We start from the raw sequence: 21,696 nt of genomic DNA on the forward strand, positions 1-21,696 counted from the left end.
GTATTGTTCTAATCCCTTTAGTGGTCTCTGGGATGGAAGCATAATTACATTTCTGCAGTGCAGCGCGTTTGATAAGACAGTCACTAGCTGAGCTGAATGTCTAACTGAATTGGATGCTGCTTCCAAGTCCAATCATCTCTTGACTTCACCCATCATGTCTCAATCACTCCTCACTTTTTTTCCCCCCCTTTTTTGATATGTGCTTTCATATCCCCATTTTCTTATAAGCTTCAAAGCTAATTTGGCCTCGCTTTCTCACCCACCAGGTATTGCAGTGGATAAAAAGGGTGTTGTCTACTTTGTTGATGGCACCACCATTCAGAAGATTAATGAAAGGGGTTTCCTGTCCACTGTCATTGGCTCCAATGGACTGATGTCAACGCAACCCCTAAGCTGTGATGCGCGCATGGACATCAGCCAGGTAAACCCCTAACTTTTATGCTTGGCAGCGTGTGTGTGTGTGTGTGTGTGTGTGTGTGTGTGTGTGTGTGTGTGTGTGTGTGTATCCATCCATCCATTTTTCGATTCGCTTTATGCTCACAAGGGTCGAGGGGGTTGCTGGAACCTATCCCAGCTGTCTTTGGGCAGTAGGTGGGGGACACCCTGAACAGGTTGCCAGCTAATCACAGGGTGCACATAGACAAACAACCATTCACACTCATAATCACACTTAGTTGAGAGTATTCAAGCAACCTCACGTGCTTGTTTATGGAATGTGGGAGGAAACAGAGAGAAAACCCACAAAGGCACGGGAAGAAGATAATAAAGTCCCCACAGGAAGGTGGGGCCTGATTTGAACCCATGACCTCCGTACTGTGAGGCGGACGTGCTGACCAGTCGAGCACCGTGCCGCCTTGGTGAAGACCGAAGACATCTAATTTGATCAGCCAACCTTCAGATCACGCTGTTGACTTATGTCAGGCCTATTAGAGCTGCAGATGAATTATAGATGAAGTGCGTTCTGTGCACAAACACACACACACACACGCACACACACGCCTAAAGAGTTGTTCGTGCCTGAGTGTGTGCATGACTCTGGGTATGACTGTTCAGGCCAGGTGACTCTCCAGAGACGCAATTGCATGTCTTTAAAGAGGCCAGTTCAATCCTCCTGTTAGACATCATCCTCTGCAGCACATCTGACCGTCATCACACTCCATCTGCCTTTTTGCTTGTAAACTGCACTGACCTCAAACTGCCAGCAATATTGATCGAAACTTCTGTAGCTGTTTGAGTTGACAAACACGACCAGGCTAATTTATGCCAAATAAACAGCAGATTGTTGGCATGAGTTTTGTGCAAAGTCAAACTGACTTTTGAATTAAACCACTTGATGTTTTGTGAAGCGTAGTCTAAAAGTCCAGTGGTTGTGGACTTTTGCTGTGATAGCAGTGCAGTTCTATCATATTTAAGAAGGCGTGCATCATGAAAATGATGTTGTTGGGTTTTTTTGCTTGTTTGTTTGTCTTTTTCTTACTCACAACTTAAGGAAAATTGTGTAAAGAGTATTTGTGGACAACCCACAAACTGCTCGGTGTGCTGCTAACCAACCACTGCCAACATGATTTAAAAAAAAAAAATCCAAAAACAAAATTGAGACATTTGTGAAACATCATTATTTAGATTGTCCTTGGACTTCGGGCCGAAATAACACTTTCACTGTGCTTCTGTCCAAAAAAAAAATGTCTTATAGATTCGTATTGAACACAGGACACTCATAGACACATTTGTCAATTGTAAATTGATGTATCTCAGAGAGTGTCAATCAAAACCGAAAATGGCAGATTGTATAATTTATGGGCCATGAATAATTGGACTTTTTGTTCTCCGGCCCAAAAGCCAACTGAGAAAGCACTCCACAGTCAACTATTGACAGACACTTAAGTGATTCATCTGTTGACTATATGGAGACAAAACTTGATTTCTATTTCCAAAAACCTCTTTCGTTCCTCATGAAACAGAGCTAGAGTTTACACTTCTAACCCTTTTCTTTTGAATTTTTCTTCAGTCACAGCATCAGGTTTTGTGTTAAAAGAATTTTGCATTTGTGGCTCATGAAGAGGTCAAAACATTTGTTCTGAGCACGGGCACTGACTTTTTATAACAACGGTGAAATGCTTTCACCAAGTTTTGAGCTCTCTTTGACAGAAATTGTTCAGGCCGGATTCTTTGTATGCAGTATGCATCAGCATTTGCCTTGCCTTTACTGAAAAGTTCAGCATCGCGAGCTGAGATCTGGTGTGTGTCGCCTTTTGTCTCAAGACAGGATGAGCCTTGCTTGATTAATTTCTCCACCCATTAAGATGGGATTTCAGACTGAAATCTCTTCTTTCCCATTTGACAGAGCCTATAATTGGACATGTCAGTGGCAATTTAACATGATCCATTTATTTACCAATCCCACTCCAGCGTCATCCATCACCTCTCTTCCGCCTTCGACAAATCTCCTCAGACAAAGCCTCCAGTTTGTGTTTTATTGTGTGTGCCTATGCGGGGGGGACAGCAATGTGGGTGGCTCCAGTATCGCTTTGTATGTCTCTGACCCCCACAGTGTTAGTAAGCAGGGTGCGGTATTTCAGAATGTGGCGATCACGGTTATTGGCTGACATTTGGATCACTGTTGAAACGAGCAGTTGTGGCTTTTCAATAAGCACAGGAAATGCTCCCTGCCTGATGCTGAGCTGACCTTTGCATGTGCATGAAGGGCCAGGCGGCCAAATGCTATGTTATTATGTAGATGTTCATATCACCTGTAACTGACACTTGATCCTCAGTGCCACTGCCAAGGCTGTTTTATTCATGCCTAAATATGAAAACATCGACGATATGTTCTGTGTGCAGGTTCGTCTGGAGTGGCCAACAGACTTGGCGATAAACCCTCTGGACAACTCCCTCTACATCCTAGACAACAACATTGTGTTACAGGTAGGCGCACACACGTATATATCCACATAAATACATTGTAGAGCAAACCGCCAATGATTTCATTCTACACCTCGTTCCCCTGCATCTGTGTGCTTTTCTGGGAGATGCTGATTCTGTTTGCTGGAGAGGAAAATATGATTTCTAGCAAACTGCCTTGTTGTCGCTTTATCTGTACTCTCTGAATGATAAAAGTAACGTAAAATGAAGTGAAAATCTTGCTCACTGCTGAAGAGACACCATATACTGTAGCTGTCATTCCAGAAGCTGTTCTTTTGTTTGTCACTCACTTTAATGTAAAAAAACATGCCAGCCAAAAGTAGATTCATGTAGACACCGAAATCGTGTCAAAAAAGATGATCTTGAAATGAATATCACATCACATTGACATGGTAAAATGTCAACTATGGCTGTGAATGTCTGAGGGCCTTATTTTGGCAAACTGGTGCAAATGCACTCAGTGTTAAAACGGGCATAACTATATGTTCATGCCAGAGCAAGTCGAATCTGGCATGTCTGGGGTCATGTTGCGCCCATTTGAGCATTTCAGCGCACGAAGTTGCCTCTCCCCCATGTCATTTGACAATTCGGGAACAGAAAGTAGTCTTCACTCAGCGTAACCTTTCATTTTTACATGTGTGAAATGGGGGGGGGGCGGCGTCCACAGCGCCCTCACTCCCCCGTTCGTGCGCGCGCACACACACACACACACACACACACACACACACACACACACACACACACACACACACACACACACACACACACACACATACACAATTCCCCCGTCTGACGTAAATGTGTTACATGCAAGCTTGATAGAGGGGGCGTATACTTTTTCATTTTGCCAGATAGAAGCTGAAAGGTATATTTTATACTCCTCCTTTTTATGGTTAACACATGAATGTGTTTGTTTTTAGGTATCAGAGACTCTTCAGGTGCGTATTGTCGCCGGCCGTCCCATCCACTGCCAGGTGCCAGGTATTGACCACCATCTAATGAGCCGAGCTGCAGTTCGGGCCACTTTGGAAGCAGCCAAAGCCATCGCCGTGTCGCACTTGGGCACCCTGTACATTGCTGAGACTGATGAGAGGCGCATCAATCGCATTCAGCAGGTCACATCATCAATTAAACACTCAATTCATTCATTAACAGCCCTCTTACAAACCACACAAAGCTTTTCAGTCAAGTTTCTCATCCAAAGTATTGCTATAATGCTCAGGCTGAGAAGTCATTAAGGTAAAAAACAATCCAGCATTTCATTTTCATGCTTTCTGCTCTAATGCGGTTTTCCTACATCCTAATACTTCCTGAAAGTTAAGCACCAGCACCAACAACGATACGGCCTGGTGGGATCAATCAATCGTCCCAGGTCACTGAGTCAAGTGGCAAAGAGTATCTTTGGGGAAGAAAACATTTTCCTCATCGGTCACACAATAAATAGTGTTGATTCCGTTGCCTTTCACTCATTTTGTCAATTTACTTTCGGGTTTTTGCCCTGCGATTGGCTGGCAACCAGTTCAGAGTGTACCACCTACTGCCCAAAGACGGCTGGGATAGGCTCCAGCACCCCCCGCGACCCTTGTGAGGATAAAGCGGATCGGAAAATGGATGGATGGGTGGACCTTCGGGGGATTTTTTTGAGCCAACAAATACCAGGCAACATTGACTCTCTCATGCAGATCTTGTTTTGCAGCTCTTTCCACATCTCAGAAAATCCATCCATTTTCTCCACAACTTATTCTAACTGGGGTCGCGAGTGTGCTGGAGACGGTCCCATCTGACTTGATTAAAATGGTATATACACGGAATATAAACACGGAGCCAGAGGCAGCCACGCACTTCATGCCGAGCAACCACAGCGCAAGAAGCCCTTTAATACGTCATGAAAGCAAACGTCCGCCCTACATCATCTTCGCAAACGCCTTCTTCAAGGTCCTAAGCCGTGAACGAGGCAATAAATAAAATAATGAGCTGGCCAACCCCACACATTCAACGGATATTCATATGCAATGAAGACTGAACATCCATGGCTCACGAGGGTGCTTCTTTCTGTAAGACGCATTTCAGCGATCGATTTTTAACAAAACAAGCCAATTTAAATGTATGTAACCTACACTCATTGTCTCATAAACATACCAATTTTCGCCATGGTGCAGCAGTTGACATGTGCGGGAAATGGTTCCTCCTGAGTAAAAATGCATTCCAAATTTAATAAGGTGTACACTTATTGCCCAATTCATCAGGGCAGTCTGATTAGAGCCAATATAAGGACAATGCGCAATTGTATCTTTCTTACCAACAGAGGATTTGAAAAAAACTATGAGAAACCCCTCTGTACAGTTCCGTGGCAACAAAAGTCTATCCATCCATTTTCTATAGTGCTTGTCTTCATTTGAGTCACAAATGAGATGCAACCAATCGCAGCTAACATTTGGTGAGAGGCAGGGTAAACCCTGAACTGGTCACCAGACAATCGCAGGGCGCATAGAGTGTGCTAGCAGGAATTGTATGCCACATGCAACCACTAATACCCTTCCTTGCTGCTCGAATCCGTTTGTGGGCTCATCCAAAGCACTCAATTTGCCTCCCGCACAGATGCACTAGTCTGTACGATCACAGGATGTTTCTTCTCAGCGCACTCACAGAACAGACAGCGAGCAAATCGTGACAAGCATAAATTGAGAGCTCCTGTTCCATGTGGAGGGCATAGTTTTGAAGCCTTGATCATAGTCAAGTCCCAAGACATTTGAAATCAGCTCTGTCTCTTTGAAACAAACACCTGATGAAACTCTTGTAAGTTCAAGGCCTAAATCGAGCACCGAATGTGCGTGGCAACAAATAGTCCTTTTTAATTTTCATCCGTGTATTCGATAAAAACAGACCTGCTTGCAGCCGTTTCAAATGATGCATATACTGTTTTGAATAGAATCAGCTCAACAATTAAATTGTATCCCAAAAAAAAAAAAAAAAAAGCAATCTAAAGGTATCATGATAGACTTTTTTTTCGTGCGTTTACCATTTGATATCATGAATTCAATGTTTCGTAAAAATATATCATCATGGTTTTCTGCTAAGCATGCATAAACATACTGCTTATAGTTATGTTTTTGTTCTTGGTTTTGCTGTTCGGTGCTTTCTACTGTTTTTATTACCGATTTGCTTTACTGTTTGTTGTATATGTTAAATTGCTCCATGTACAGCACTTTGTATGCAGGCTGTTTGAAAGTGCTCTATAAATACAGTTGAGTTGAGTTGAGTTGAGTTTTTACTGTTGTTGAGGATGAGGATTGATGAGCACATGGATCGTTTAATAATTGTGTCATTTACATTCATACTTAGAGCCGAGTTGTTTGAAATATGCAGCCTTATCGAACACGGTTATACACGTTAGCGTCAGTATTGGTCTGTTTTGTTGCCTTGTGTGACATGGATTATTGAACACTACGCAGGTGTCAACCAACGGGGAGATTTCAGTTATCTGTGGCGCTCCTACGGACTGTGACTGCAAGATAGACCCCAACTGTGACTGCTTCTCCGGTAGGTTATCTGGCACTTTGTGCGCGCACACACACACACACACACACACACACACACACACACACACACACACACACACACACACACACACACAACAGAGCCACATCCTTATGTAATGTGAATGCCGCCATCATATTGTCACCATATTAGATCATGCATAATAGGATTCCAGTCTTAAGAACAAGCATGTATGGTATCTGGATTCGAAATGAGCTCTTGGCCTGGTTTAAAAGTACATTACATCCTAAAAGCTTGATGACAAGTTGAAACTGAAGTCACCAAGTGGTGTGATTACATCTTTCTGCTCAATGTTCAAGTTATATGCATCCCTCGTTTTTCGCAGTTAATGGGGACCGGAACGAGCGGGCTTACATGCTACCACACACATGGAACGGCGGCGGCAAGTGTTTGGAGCACAGCGAGTTATTGCCGAAACAAAATGCAAATGCATCACTAAGATACAGACATAGATAGGAGCCTCAAGAGCCACAACAACGGAATGTGCTGGGAGAGGCTGCGATGATGCGCAGCCAGCCAATCAGCTCACGGCATTAATCCGCTCGTGCTCTCATCAGTCAATGTCGCGCCGGGAACGACTCACGCGCCTTGTATGAGTGCCCGTGGCATGTACATCACGTACAAAGCCTCTGAGTCACCTAATCTCTTTGTTCGGCATGTAGGGAAACCTTCTCTCTCGCGCATCAACATCAAACAACATGCCTTTCTGCAATAGGGCTGCCGATAATGGCTGTATTTTTTTTTCATTTTTATTTTTTGATTACATTTTTTTATGAATTCAGTAGTTTGGAAAAATCAACAAAGCACCGAAGCCGCAAAAGGTGAAGCATGAAGGAATTAATGTATTTCACTTGAAGACATTTTGTCCTTTTTCCATTGTGCATGTAGTTGGTCTTTGCTCAGCCGTTCTTAATTAATTCACATGGAAGTTGAACTTTGACCAGCGACAATGACCTTAAGTATGAACGTGATCAAAAAGGGAGATTTAAAGGTGCGTTAAAATTGAACCTGTCTTGGCTATACAAGTGTTCATACTGTATGTTTGTGCAAAAGTTGTATTTGTATTCATGCGCTCGTCTGTCCTTTGCAAAGACCTTCACCTGAATACCATTGGAAACCTGCACAACAAAAGCCTTTCGAATCCAATCATTTTATGGCTGGCGAACGAAAAGCTCTTCCGCTGTAACAGATGAAGGTTTTAAACTGGGTGGCACATCATTGCAGGGCAGCGGATATCTAATAAAAGGTTGAGAAAAGGACCAAACAAATAAGCAGATGTTTTTTTGTCACTTAGGCCTTGCTTTCCATTGTAAGTGTCAGAGGATGTGATTTTATCATTTAATTCAGCTCACAAAAAGCTGTCATTTTTCATCCCCCTCCCTTTTCAAGGCAAAGGGAAGTCTCCCTCATGCCACAAACCAATGAGCTGTAACAGTCCCTTTTTTCTTGAGCTTTGCTTTGCATATTTTCAATCATGTCTTGCTGTTAACTGATGATTACACTCTTCAGAGGCTTTTCGTTTTCCATGTCCTCACCACTCACACTCACACAAGTCTCTGTCTTTGAGCGCCAGCATGCATCCATAAAATACTCACAAGAAAGCTGGATAGGTACTGTCTGCTGTTCAAAGGTAAACCGCCATCCCAGTGGCTGCGCTGGCCCGCCAGAGGCTCTGTGCTTCCTGCTGGCTACATTTAAAGGGCTTCACCAACCGCTTATCCTGCTGTGCTACCACAACATGTGAATCTATTGAGTCAGTATCATGCTGATCTGATCCAGTCCATTGAGGAGCTAGTGGAGTTCAAGTCCTGCTTTGGGCACTCCATGAAATGTTATTTGCAAACTTGGATGCACGTTTACTTGTCAAAAGAATGTGTACTTATGAGGGTGGTTTGTAACTTAATGTGGCAACGTGGTGCTAACTCCAAATTTTGTGTCATTTATGAGGTGACGGCGGCTACGCTCGTGACGCCCGACTCAAAGCTCCCTCCTCTCTGGCCGTTGGTCCCAATGGCACGCTGTACATCGCTGATCTAGGGAACATTCGGATCCGAGCTGTCAGCCCCAACCAGCCCCAGCCTGGCCCGGCTGGACTGGTGGAGATCAGCTCTCCACTCGACCAGGAACTCTATCTCTTCAGCCAGGTACATGGTCTCTAATTTGGGGGAATAAAGCGTGTCAAGCAATCATGCTATCGTGCTTTATTTTTTTTGACACTCTATTTTTGTTAATGCCTAACTTATTTTATGGCGCTTAACTGTCTTGTTATCCGGATGGTTCATGTTGTATACATCAGTGATCTTTGGTGTCAATTTGACCCTCGGCTTTTTTAGTTGTATCAAAAATATATATATTATAATCTGAGGTGGCCCGGTTAGCAATGGTTAGCGCGTCGACCTCACAGTGCAAAGGTACCCAGTTCGATTCCAGCTCCGGCCTCCCTGAGTGGAGTTTGCATGTTCTCCCTGTGCCTGCGTGGGTTTTCTCCGGGTACTCTGGTTTCCTCCCGCATTCCAAAAACATGCATGGCAGGCTGATTGAACACTCTATATTGTCCCTAGGTGTGAGTGTGAGCGCGGATGGTTGTTCATCTTTGTGTGCCCTGCGATTGGCTGCCAACCGGTTCAGAGCGTTCCCCTGCCTACTGCCCGAAGACAGCTGTGATAGGCTCAAAAAATGGATGGATGGATGGATGGATGGATATGTAAATCTTCAAAAAGCTGCAGGCTTTTAACCAAACATAACCATAACCATAGCAGTTTAAGACCCGCTGCGAGTTAACATACTGGTTGACCGAGTCTAAAATGTTTCTCTTGGTAAACCACTGTGGCTTGCAACACGTTCTTTTTTTTTTCTTTTTTCTTTTTTTTTACCTGCTTTGATAACAGACAAACTGCGATTGAGAAAATGTCTTAGTCACAAGTAGTAGCAGTTAGAATTTGCATGGTGCGTTCCCTGACACTTTCTATGAATGCACTTTTTTACATTTGCAGTTTAGTCTTTCGAAAAGTGTGTGTGTGTGTGTGTGTGTGTGTGTGTGTGTGTGTGTGTGTGTGTGCGTGTGCGTGCGTGCGTGTGTGTGTGTGAGAACAGGATATTCTCGGCTCATGATGCAATGATGTAGCGAGTCAGAAGTGTACAATTGCTGATTTCTTATTTGCCAGGCCGATTCCTGCTGTCAAACCTGTGTCAGAGAGCCTCCGCTCTGTTGCCTAGCAACCCTGACCCACACAGCTGATTCTCAGGCAAAAGTAATACCAACAACTTCTTGATCAGGAAACATTCTACATATTAATTTAGTTCTACAATGTTTTTCAAAAGTCTTTAAAGACTCTGACTTTAGCCTCCTGAGTAGTGTATTTATAAGGTAAATAACATGTATGAAATAAACGAGCCGTTCAGTCTAATTGATGACAGTACTTTTCGTATTGACCGAGAGATACAATAAAGATAGCGTAACCGTAATTTAGTTACAGTAAAATGTTTAACACTTATGTGCTGTCCAAAATAAAATGGATTTTAATTATTCAATGCGTTGGTTTTTATTGAGCTGCTGTGGTGTCATCTGTACACGCAGAGCTCTCTGTGAAAAGCGGCTCTCTGTGAAAATAAAATCAACCATTTTCAATCAAGCCACTGCCCAAGCTACTAGTGTTGCTCATCGACAGGAGTAACATTTTATTTTGTTTAAAAAAATGTAAGACCAACTGAAAAGGCACTCGGTGGAGTTCACACCTCTGTCAAGATTGCACATTGCTTGGCTCTTATAATAATCAAAAAAATATGCAGAAAAAGTGAAAGCCCTCGGCTCATTCTCCCACATGCGGTCCCATCCGGTGGTAAGAGAACAAAAAAAAAAAAATCAGTTACCATGCAGCATTCATTAAACGGAGCATGGTCAGAGATAAGTTTTAAAACCTTCCGTTTTTCTTTTTGTTCCACATCACCGAGGACAATTTTATCACCAGATTCCTCCAGCCATGTTCTTATGATGACGTGCGGGTTAGAAGTGGTCAATGAATGGTGACCAAAACGAAATAACAAACACACTGACGTCAATACATAACCTCCTGTAACATTGCTCTCTTTTTAATGAGCACTATCAAGTGAAGCTAACAGAGAGGTGTTCTCCCTCTCTTGTGACCCAAAAAGATTAAGATAAGATAAGCTAACCTATTTTGTCCCACACTGGAGAAATTTGCAGTCTACAGCAGCAGAATTGGCGGGGGAAAAAAAAGAAAAAGAAAGAAAAGAAAAAAAAAAGAAATTATCAAAGTATTTATTTGCATTTTTCATTCTTATTATGATTCAGTGCCATTATACGCCACTGCAACAACTATCATAAACATGAACACGATGGTCCTTTTCAGTGGCATAATTTTGATGCAATGTAGCTAGTTTATGCACGATCAGAAATAGAAATGTGATTGTAATATAAGTGTATGCCTCTTTTTTTTCCACAACAGAATGGCTCCCACCTGCACACTAAGCACCTGATCACCGGCCACTACCTGTACAATTTCTCTTACGGTAGAGACGGCCTGTTGTCTGCAGTGACGGGTCGTGATGCTCATGGGCTGCAGGTGAAGAGAGATGCTCACGGTGTGCCGCTCTGGCTGGCGCTACCTGGTGGCCAGGTGTACCGCTTGTCTCTGAGTAACAGCGGAACACTGAGGAAGGTTTCCGCACAAGGTCACGACGTCGCCCACATCATTTACCACGGTAACACCGGTCTCCTAGCAACCAAGAGCGATGAGAACAGTTGGACCACTGTGTATGAGTAAGTTCTGCGCTCAGTGGTTGTCATTCAGTAACCGTGATTGGACTCATAGTGATAGATTGCATGGAATGTCAGGACCATCTGCTGGGAATGATTTTTTTTTCCAACCCTCCTGAGGAAAAAACTTTTCGACTTGATTTTCATCAGGACACTCACCTGTTTCCATTTAATGTGTTCGTGTGTCAATTTTCCAAATTTTGGAGCATTCCCCAACTTTCCCAGTCGTTTGTTGCCCCTGGCCCAGCGTTTTTGGTGTTGCAGGCCTCAAATTGAAAAGTGAATATTTTGGGGGCTAAAAACCGTCAAGTTTATCAGATTGAAGATTAAATATCTTGTCTTTGTAGAAAACTCATTTGAATATAGTTTGAAAAAAATTCCCAAATCATTGCATGCTGCCAACTTCATTGGAATTAGGGTTTGTACATTATTGACGTTCTTGTATAAAACTAACCGAAAGCGATACTTGAGTAACAATACCAACACAAGTATTTTAACCAAAAAAAAACTTTTTCTAGATGTCAAAGTCACACAGTAGAATATTACTTGTGTCTTGAAGCAGCTGAATTTTGCTGTACTTAATCTTTGGATATTTAACATAATCTAAGTTTTCCCCCAAAATAAGTCTTCAGTGGTTGAAGGTCCTAAGTTTGTCATTTACATAGCAGATACCCGGAGCAACCCTAAAATTTGAGCATTTTTTTTTTATCAAATTTGGCCTTGCGCACAATATTCACGCCAACTTCAGCATTTTTCCTCTTAATAGATGTCAGAGACTGTAGTAAGTCAAACACCTCGGGAAGGTGCACCACCATCATATTAAAGCTGAACTTTGGATGCAGTTGAAATGTTTACCACCCATACTACACATCCATAATATTGTAAAAGAAAGAAAAAAATGACTTCCAGGAAGCTATCAAATGGATTTAAAGTGCCACCGTCACATTGATTTGTATTTTCTTTGTTTTCAACCACCGTATTGCCAAGGAGGCTCAGTTCACAATCAGACCCTGACTGCTGCTTCTGATTTCAATAATCAACAGTAGACCAACTACTGTGTGTGGCCTCACAGAGACTGAATGAAAAAAATCATTGTATTGACTTGAACAAAGAGGTGCTGTGAATTGGAGATTACAGCATTTTAGTTGCAGATTGATTTGTATTTTCTTTGTTATTGTATTTTCTTTGTATTGCCAAGGAGGCTCAGTTCACAATCAGACCCTGACTGCTGCTTCTGATTTCAATAATCAACAGTAGACCAACTACTGTGTGTGGCCTCACAGAGACTGAATGAAAAAAATCATTGTATTGACTTGAACAAAGAGGTGCTGTGAATTGGAGATTACAGCATTTTAGTTGCAGTATTTATATGTGGAGCGTATCGGCGTTAGCAGACTACTTTTCGCTGTTTGTTTCCAGTGCCACCTGCAACTGTGAGGAACGATTTCACTTCAAACATGTTCCAACATTAAAAGACAAGTCATTGGAGTTTTACATGGGCCAGCTTTGTTGAAGAAAACAAATGCAGGGCACTCACTAATTACAACGACATGCTTTTCATGCAGAATTTTTAAAAAACGCTTTCCGACGTGTAAGATAAATCGCAAGATCGAGTATTCTGCTCGTCCCGACTGGCCGACTACAGTACATATCCACTAGTGTAAGGTAGTTTAAATTTTAAAGTGTGCTTCAGTTTTTTGTTTTTTTTTTCACCGATTGAAATGATATTCAGGAGTCTCGGTTCATCATATTACATGCAGTGGGTGTGTCAGAAGTCTGGATCGGAGAATATGAAAATTGCACAAGCCCGGTCACGTAAATAAGAACTTGTGATGCTCTGCATCTCATTTTCATTACTTCTGCCTCCTGGTGTCCGGACCGCATCAGTGTAAGGTTTTGGGTTCGTGTGGTGGAATGAAAGAGGCAGAAAGCCACGTCCGCACAAGTGCTGGATTGCGCTCGTTGTTTATTCAAGCTGCAATTTCTCAAGCCTGGCTGCACAGCACCTATTTGTTCATTCATGAACCCAATCAAAGAAACAAGACGTTACTGAGTGTCATGGTGCGAGTTGACAAGAGAAAAAGGAGTTACAGTATATCAAATGCATCCATCTATTTATTTAGCGAGCCTGCTCATCAGCTGGCTGCACTTTACAGTATGAAAAGGCCCTGCCTAGGAAAATAAATTACACATAAAACTATTCTTCTGATTTGTGCTCAATTGGTCAACGCACAATTTCTTCAGATTTGAATTTGTAGTAACGATTACCGAATACGGTCAGGGGGCATGTTTCAGAGCAAGAGCTTGCATTTTATTTTGGAAATGTATGTAGTGCAGTAAAAGTGAATGCTGCCTGACATATAAATAACAAAGTAAAATGCTGGTACATTAACATTTGTAATGCAATATCCATCTGTACTTTATTACATTATGAGACTGGTGAGTTTATCTGGAAGATTTCTTTATACAATGCTTTGCTTGTGCATATGTTCAGTTTAAAAGATAAAGTACACACACACACGCACACGCACACGCACACGCATCAGTCTGAATTATTTACCATCTCACAGCTGGATAATTGCCTGTATAAATCAAAGCTGCCACTTGTGTGGAAGTGAAGCGTTATTGTGTGGACATACTCTGTGTGTGTGTGTGTGTGTGTGTGTGTGTGTGTGTGTGTGTGTGTGTGTGTGTGTGTGTGTATTTTGTTCGTCCAAATGGCACAATCATATCTGTGTAGTTGCACTTGTCCATCATCGCCTTTGTGTTTGTTCTCACAGGTACAACAACGAAGGCCGCTTGACCAACATCACCCTCCCGACGGGTGATGTGCGTGGTTTCCAAGGCAACCTGGAGCGCTGGTCGAGGGTTGAGGTTGAAGCATCCAACCGGGAGAACTTTGTCACCAGCACGAACCTGTCTGCCAGTGACACTATCTACACATTCAAACGAGGTATAACACCCATTGCGTTTTGTGCCCAAGGGCGGGAAAATGGCTGAAATGTACGAAAAGCAAATCGATGACATGAAACCAAGTATTGGGGTTAAAGATGTAATGTTCCCATTTACTGTGGGTGGCTGACACCTGAAAGAGCATAAAATCAGCCTCATGCATCTGCCTCCATCTTCTTCTCCAGCAATATGCTGCAAAGGCATTTATGAGTCATCGGGGGCTCGACCGAACATTCACAGCTCTGTAAGAAAGGGAGGCCGTGAAGTTATAAATGATGTTTAAACATTTATGGCTGGCAAATGGCAAGAAAGCGGCTGTATTTTTTTTTCAGGGTTAGATGATATGACCTCTTTTGGGTTTTTTTTGTCTGTTAGCGTTTTGACATTTGACAACAATAAAAATGCTCTTAGGGCCCTATTTTTGCGCCTAGCGCAAGTCTTACGCAAAGCACAGTCTAACTGTGTGCATGGGTGGAGTTTTCTTTCTTTTGGTTACGTTGCTCAAAGTGAGAAGCTCGGTTATCCGGGAGGGGCTGAGAGTCGAGCCGATTCTCGTCCAATTCGAGAGGAACCAGGTGAGGTGGCTTGGGCATCTGATTAGGAAGCCTTCTGGACACCACCCTGGTGAGATGTTCCAAGCATGTCCCACCGGCAGGAGGCCCCGGGAAGAGCTGGGGGCTTTCCTGCTAAAGCTGACGCACCGCGACCCGACCCTGGATAAGCGGTAGAGAATGGATGGAAGGCACTTTGCTCGACTAGTTCAGATAGAAGAGAAAACGCCGCTGACACACGGCCAACGGAAGCAGCTCCCCTCCTTCCCTTTAAATTCACCCGATAGTTCGTCTGACTTTCTTCTCATTTCATCGCCTGAATTGCTGCCCAGCACTCATAATGATATAATGGGTGCGCTGGTCTGCTTTTATATTGTGCATGCATGAAGGCATTCGCACAATGAGAGCTCTGCTTGGGAACAGCTCGAGTGCCCCCCCCCCCGCACCCCCATCCTTTTCTTCTACCCATCAGCCCATGAGCAACAGTGTCTACTGCAGCTGAGGCACCAACACATACAAAAGGTTTAATAGTAGAGGAGAGGATAGAAGTTACGACCCAGTTTACTTGCTCCAATAGAGGTTTATTATTAGGCCTATATAATTTTTCGGATCATTGTGTTTTGTAATTGGCACAAACGTGAGGACCAGCTTGATTAGTCCGTGCACACTGTACATCAGCTCTAAGTAGGCTACATGGATTGATTGACTGCTTTGTGAGAAAGCGCAAAAGTGTGAAAAACTGTCAAAGCCATCAATCACAGATTGAACATGCTTTTGGGTTTGTACCTCTTTTAATCTTTTGCTTTATTTTCTTGAAAGACTGACTGTGGCTTTTTTTGGTAAATTAAGGTTGTTTATTGAAAAACAGACTGATTTATTTTCTGTTTTTCTTCACCTTAATGCACATTTCCATTGCGTGCATGTGTGGTTGGGGTTTCTGTGTGTGGCTTCCTGTTTGTCTGTGTCTACGTGTGTGTGTGTGTGTGTGCGTGTGTGTGTGTGTGTGTGCGTGTGTGTGTGTGTGTGTGCGTGTGTGTGTGTGTGTGTGCGTGTGTGTGTGTCATGTCCATAAATCGACACCCAGACCATGCACAGAGTTCTTACAAAGTCAACGCCGACGGCTCGTTCTTTGTGTCGCTGGCCAGCGGGATGGAGCTGTCCCTGAGCACAGAGCCCTTTCTGCCGGGAGGTGTTGGGGGTGGAGTCAGCCCAACCGCCAGCCGCTGTAACATCAGCCTGCCCGGTGACCACGCCCCCAGTCTAATTGAATGGAGGCAAAGGAAGGAGCAAAGCAAGACAAACTACACCACTTATGAACGCAGGCTGAGGGTAAAATGCAAAGTTACCGCAAAAGCAAAATGTTTCTGGGTTTCAGCAACATAAAACATACATACAAAGACAACGACATGGCCATTTTGTGCTCCCACCATTTAAGGGCACCCGATAGCACAATTATAGTAAATTTGAAAGGACGCATACTCTATTATGTGTTGGGTTTTTTTTTCCATACTTCAATACAGTTTCCAAGTGTCTTAATTGTACACTATGTTTGTGACAACCTTCAGTAAAAATATCCAAAGGATCAATAATTACACCCCCTCTCTGTTGGGCCGATGCCAGGTCTGCCATGACAACTAGCGATGCTACAGGGTGGCTACTTGTTGAGATCCGAGTCTAAAAAAAAAAAAATTGTGCGAAACACACACGACCCATCGCTATGAAAGCATTACGTTTTCAATTGTGAAGTCGCTACGTTATCACCATGAATGAATTAGACATCTCAATTGGTCTGCGGCTCCATTTGTGTGCCACATGCAGAAAACACATCAGCAGAAATGAATATATGTAAAATATTGACGAACTGGACAAAACATAGACACACACTATTATAAATGAGTGAGACTTTCAAGTAAATATTTTCAGCAATCAAATGTTTCTGTTCTGAGTCATCACTGCCATCACATAACTACTACAGATGAGTCACAAACTGTCACAAACCGTTATGTTCACCACGCTGACACCTCTCATCTTCGGCGTCACAGTCGACCCATGAGAAGAAAGTCATAATAGTCGTTACGGAGGAAAATGAAACTTCAGGCGTAATAATTGATTGGGATTTTTCATTTGCACACGATTTACTGTAAATGTCACTTTACTGATTAATCGAGAGTCATGAAAGTTATCGTGCGGAATTATACTGTATATCCCAGCGGCTCGCGACCTTTGATTTTTGATTATACAGCACTCGAGTAAAAATGTTGCCTGGTTATTCGATTTGATTCTGTTCACTTTGGTCGTGTGGCCTCAAGCTTTTCCTCTTTTGCAACTTCTTTTCTCAGGCACATAACAGGAACTTGCTGTCCATAGACTTTGATCAGAGCACACGAGTGGGCAAGATCTATGATGACCACAGAAAGTTCACCCTCCATATCCAATATGATATTCTTGGCCGCCCTGTGGTGTGGTCTCCGAGCAGCAAATACACTGAAGTAAATGTCAGCTACTCTGGAGGTGGACTCTTGTCAGCCATCCATCGTGGGGAATGGTTTGAACGTCTCAAATACGAGAATGACAAGGTGGTATCCAGAGCCTGGGTCAATGGGAAGATATGGAGCTACACATACATAGACAGAGTAAGACCCCGGCCGCGTGTTTTCATCAGCACACTCGAATATTCTCAGAATATGACTTGAAAACAAACTTTGATGATAAGACTTTCAAATGTGCTTTTACAGTTTGAATTTAACTCATTCGTCCATCACAAAACAAGGTGCAAAAGAACTTTTCGGGGTTATGTTTCAAAATACCTCAGTGAACTTTAGGTTTTTTTGGATGTAAAAGAAGTGTATCCAGTGAAAGCAGGTTGTCTATGTGCCTAATAGCCTTTGAAATGTGTGTGGTGCAAGAGACGAAATTAATTGGCAAGGAGTACCCTGTGAATACCAGCATGTTCCTTTACAAGTGTGACAAATTACGGTTTAATTTCTGTCCTTAAAATCCATTTGGATGAAAATGCATTCATCCTGAACTATAATCAGTGTCAGTTTTTGACTTTAATATTACACTTTAATTATACTATTAGATTATAATTGATATAAATTACAGAACCTTTTTAAATTGATAAGGTAGAGTTGCAATATTATTTTTTTAACCAAAGCAGAGCATTATATTTAGATACATTTTACAGAATACACACACACACACACACACACACACACACACACGAGTTACCCATCAGTGTACACCAACTTTTGTCTCCGTTAAATTTCTTCTACCATTTTCAAAAACAGGAAAAAGTTGCACAAATTTTTAATTGTTTTTTTTTTTTTGTTTGTTTTTTGTTTTTTTTTTGCTTTACTGTGGGAATAAGCCAGTAAAGGAAGCCTCTTAAGTACAAATGCTGCAGATATAAAAAGTCTACATAGCCTTGTTCAAATGCCAGGTTGTTGAGATGTACGGTAAAAAAAACTGACAAAGATAAATAATTTCAACACTTTTTTCCCCCTCCATTATTGTGACTTACAATCGAGATAACTCTACCGAAAAAATAAATAAATGTTTCTGTGAGGAGAAGTAAAATTAAACAACTGTGGTTACGTAAGTGTGCACACCCCCTTAAAACTCCAGATGTGCCTGTGTTTAGAATTAACGAATCACATTCAAACTCATATTAAAATTGGAATCATCACAACCCTTCCACCAGTTAAAGTGCCTCTGATGAACCTTGAATAAAGTTTTGTTTCTTTCAGTGGGCTTTTCTTGACATTTTGAAGTCACATCTCACAGCACAAACCCGGGTCCTCATAGAGCAGGGGTTTCAAACTCAATGAGCTCATCAACAAGCTCTGCAGGAGCCTGATAATGATCCTGAGCATTTGAATCAGGTGTGTTGAAGCAGGCAGGGATGGAAAACGCAGGTGGGCGGACCACGAGGGCCGGAGTTTGAGACCCCTGACATAGAGCTTCCACAGCATCAGGTGGACATCGTTGTTCAAACGTAATAATCAGAAGGAAGGTACAAAATCATTTCGAAGGAACACAGTGGAGATGGTCATCATCAAGTGGAGAAAATATGGCACACTCGTCACTTTACCAAGAACTGGCCGTTCCTCCAAAATTGAAAAAAAAGATGAGATGATTCATCTTGGTCTCATTTTTTTAAAGAAAATAAAAAAAGGCATTTGAACAGGAGTGAACTTTTGTACCCGATGTACTCTGTCCAACCGTAATCCCAATCAGCGTTGCTAATATAACCAAAAGATAATGAAGAAGCATCCTAGTTCAATTGAAGAGTGACTCTCATTATGCTGTACAATTCTTGTGTTCTTGCAGGCGGTCATGCTACTTCTACACAGCCAACGGAGATACGTCTTTGAATACGATCAGACGGACCGACTGATAGCGGTCACGATGCCCAGCATGGCCAAACACAACCTGCGCTCGCTGCTGTCCATTGGTTACTACAGGAATATGTACACTCCTCCTGACAGCCTGGCGTCCTTCCTGCAGGACTACACCCTGGATGGGAGGCTGCTCAGGACTCAGTACTTGGGGACGGGACGCAGTGTCATCTACAGGTACTGAAGCAATCTTAGATATGAGAAAACATGACACCGGTGACACGGGGGTGTGTTCGGTGCCATTTGCCAGACACAAAATGGGTCAAAGAGCTTTGATGCGCCAGAAGTTTAATACGCAAAACAGTCGACACGCTCTCACATCACCTGCAATTTGCATCGACATCTAAGTCAGATGTCCCCGCAAATGATAGTGATTGAATTGATTAAAGGACCACTTTATCATCATCATCGGCATCGGCGGCAGCAGCGACACCAGAGGCAGCGGCGGCGACCGCCGCCACTGATCTAATTTGAATGATAACGAGAGGACTGATTGTAGTAGTGTTCTGACATTTCACTTTTTCCGAATACTCATTCGCTTGACGGAGAAACTTGCACAAAATGCTCACGTTTTCAAGCTTCGAAAAGCCATAGTATAACTTCCACAGCCCTGATTTGCTCTTATTGTGATTTAGAATTAAATTGGTTGGACTTGTGTAATTAATCTGTGTTTTTCAGTTTTTAGTGTTAAGACCAAATACAATACAACAAAAATGAAAAAAAAAACAATTAAATTGGTTGGACTTGTGGAATTGATCTGTGTTTTTCAGTTTTTAGTGTTAAGACAAAATATAATACAACAAAAATGAAAAAAAAACAAGTGCTGCGTGGAGACGCAAAAGAATGCAAAGTTCAGCAGGTTACTCGAGGTGTCTTCAATGAGAACGGATGAAACACGGAGTATCCGGTCACTTTTCAAAGTAAAATATGTTTTAGCTTCAAATAATAAATAAACTAGAACTTGTTTTATTCTTTCAACTGTGTGGCCCGCCGTGGTCAGGTCCATATTGGCTCACGGGCTAGTGGTTGGGGACCCCTGATATATCAACATTTTGCTACATTACAAACAACTCATGTTTTATTTTCTGCTTTTTCAAGGTATACACCAGCAGCACATCTCTCTGAGGTGACATATGACTCCACCTTGGTGACCTTCACTTACGATGAGGCCTCTGGCAGCGTCAAAATCATCCATCTCACCCACAACGGCTTCATAAGCTCTATACGATACAGGCAGACAGGTACACGTGCATTTTAAAGCAACAGTCAGCCCCTCTTTAAAATATTTGTTATGTGCAATCATTTTTAAAGCATGACTCAATCCATCTGCAATATGACGTGTTTGTGGGCTCAAACCTTCTGGAGCGGAAAAGCAACAATTGCAAAAGTGTGAATAAGGCATGTGTGCAAATGCAGTCAACCCAGAAAGACCACCGGCAGACCACACACTGTTCAACGGTATAACTTGAAACAAACAAAAATAAAGAAACAACCACCTAATACACCACTTACCGAAAACAAAGTAGGTGGGGGTGTATGTAGTTGAACTTTGAATGTTGTGCCTTTTTTTTTTCCGGCAGACCACACACTGTTCAACGGTATAACTTGAAACAAACAAACAAAAAAAAAGAAACAACCCCCTAACACCACTTACCGAAAACAAAGTAGGTGGGGGTGTTTGTAGTTGAACTTTGAATGTTGTGCCTTTTTTTTTTTTTTCAACACTTATGTTGTTCATCTTCATTTAATTTGAAACGATATGAAGTTGATTCTTTGGGGGCATTTCTTTGCTGTTGTGTGCATTGTGCACCTTCACCAGCAGCCTGTTTAGAACAGTTTTGCCACTTCTCCTTTGCTATACAATTTCTACCTTTTTGCATAATGCTGGGCCATTTCCACTGTGATATTTTATTCAGAGGAAATTATCGGCAAAAATGGACTTTTTTGTTCGTGCACAACCGTGAAAAGATTCACCCCAACATCAAGCTGTTATCTACTCGGCCATTAATGCAGCCCATCGAAGCTATGTCTGTTGAAATACTGCAGTTGCTTGTTAACATTCAAACTCAGTTTGTACCTAACAGGAGTGCCGTCATACACGCTTGTAATTACAATTTCAGCATCCCCGTCAGCGACAAACATGATACTGACGTCTTCATGCTGTTTGTTAGAGACTTGCTGGTTTCACACAGCATGTGTAAGGATATCCTGTATGCTCAATGTTTTAGTAGACAACAATATTTATTATTTTTATTATTATTATTATTATTATTATCGTTATTATTATTATTATTATTATTATTATTTACAGCAGCACGGTTTAGCTTGTCCACCTTACAGTGCAGAGGTCTGGGGCTTGATTCGAGGGTTTGGCCAGACTAACCCTCTGCTGAAACATGATCCTGAGTGATTTTACAAACACTGCCACCTAATCGCCTTTTTTTGTTTTTGTTTGTTTTTTTTAAATGATTTACACCGGAGTCAACCCTGATCCATCAGTAAGAAGTTGCGTCAGACCTGCCTGTACACTCTTGTG

At 42.3% G+C, this 21,696-nt stretch overlaps 1 protein-coding gene across 1 annotated transcript in view; it reads left to right on the plus strand.

Annotated features, from left to right (window-relative positions):
* Positions 1 to 21,696, plus strand: part of tenm1 (teneurin transmembrane protein 1) — a 192,126-nt gene that overhangs the window by 157,794 nt on the left and 12,636 nt on the right. Inside the window, exons 23-33 of the mRNA XM_019883899.1 lie at positions 267 to 421; positions 2,842 to 2,925; positions 3,843 to 4,037; positions 6,375 to 6,462; positions 8,428 to 8,624; positions 10,947 to 11,260; positions 14,038 to 14,210; positions 15,845 to 16,089; positions 17,100 to 17,393; positions 19,093 to 19,337; positions 20,259 to 20,414. Of these exons, the coding sequence (XP_019739458.1) occupies positions 267 to 421; positions 2,842 to 2,925; positions 3,843 to 4,037; positions 6,375 to 6,462; positions 8,428 to 8,624; positions 10,947 to 11,260; positions 14,038 to 14,210; positions 15,845 to 16,089; positions 17,100 to 17,393; positions 19,093 to 19,337; positions 20,259 to 20,414 (2,146 nt within the window). The remainder of the gene's footprint in view (positions 1 to 266; positions 422 to 2,841; positions 2,926 to 3,842; positions 4,038 to 6,374; positions 6,463 to 8,427; positions 8,625 to 10,946; positions 11,261 to 14,037; positions 14,211 to 15,844; positions 16,090 to 17,099; positions 17,394 to 19,092; positions 19,338 to 20,258; positions 20,415 to 21,696) is intronic.

The sequence above is a fragment of the Hippocampus comes genome, unplaced genomic scaffold (assembly GCF_001891065.2).
Source record: "Hippocampus comes isolate QL1 unplaced genomic scaffold, H_comes_QL1_v1.1 scaffold156, whole genome shotgun sequence".
NCBI lineage: Eukaryota > Metazoa > Chordata > Actinopteri > Syngnathiformes > Syngnathidae > Hippocampus > Hippocampus comes.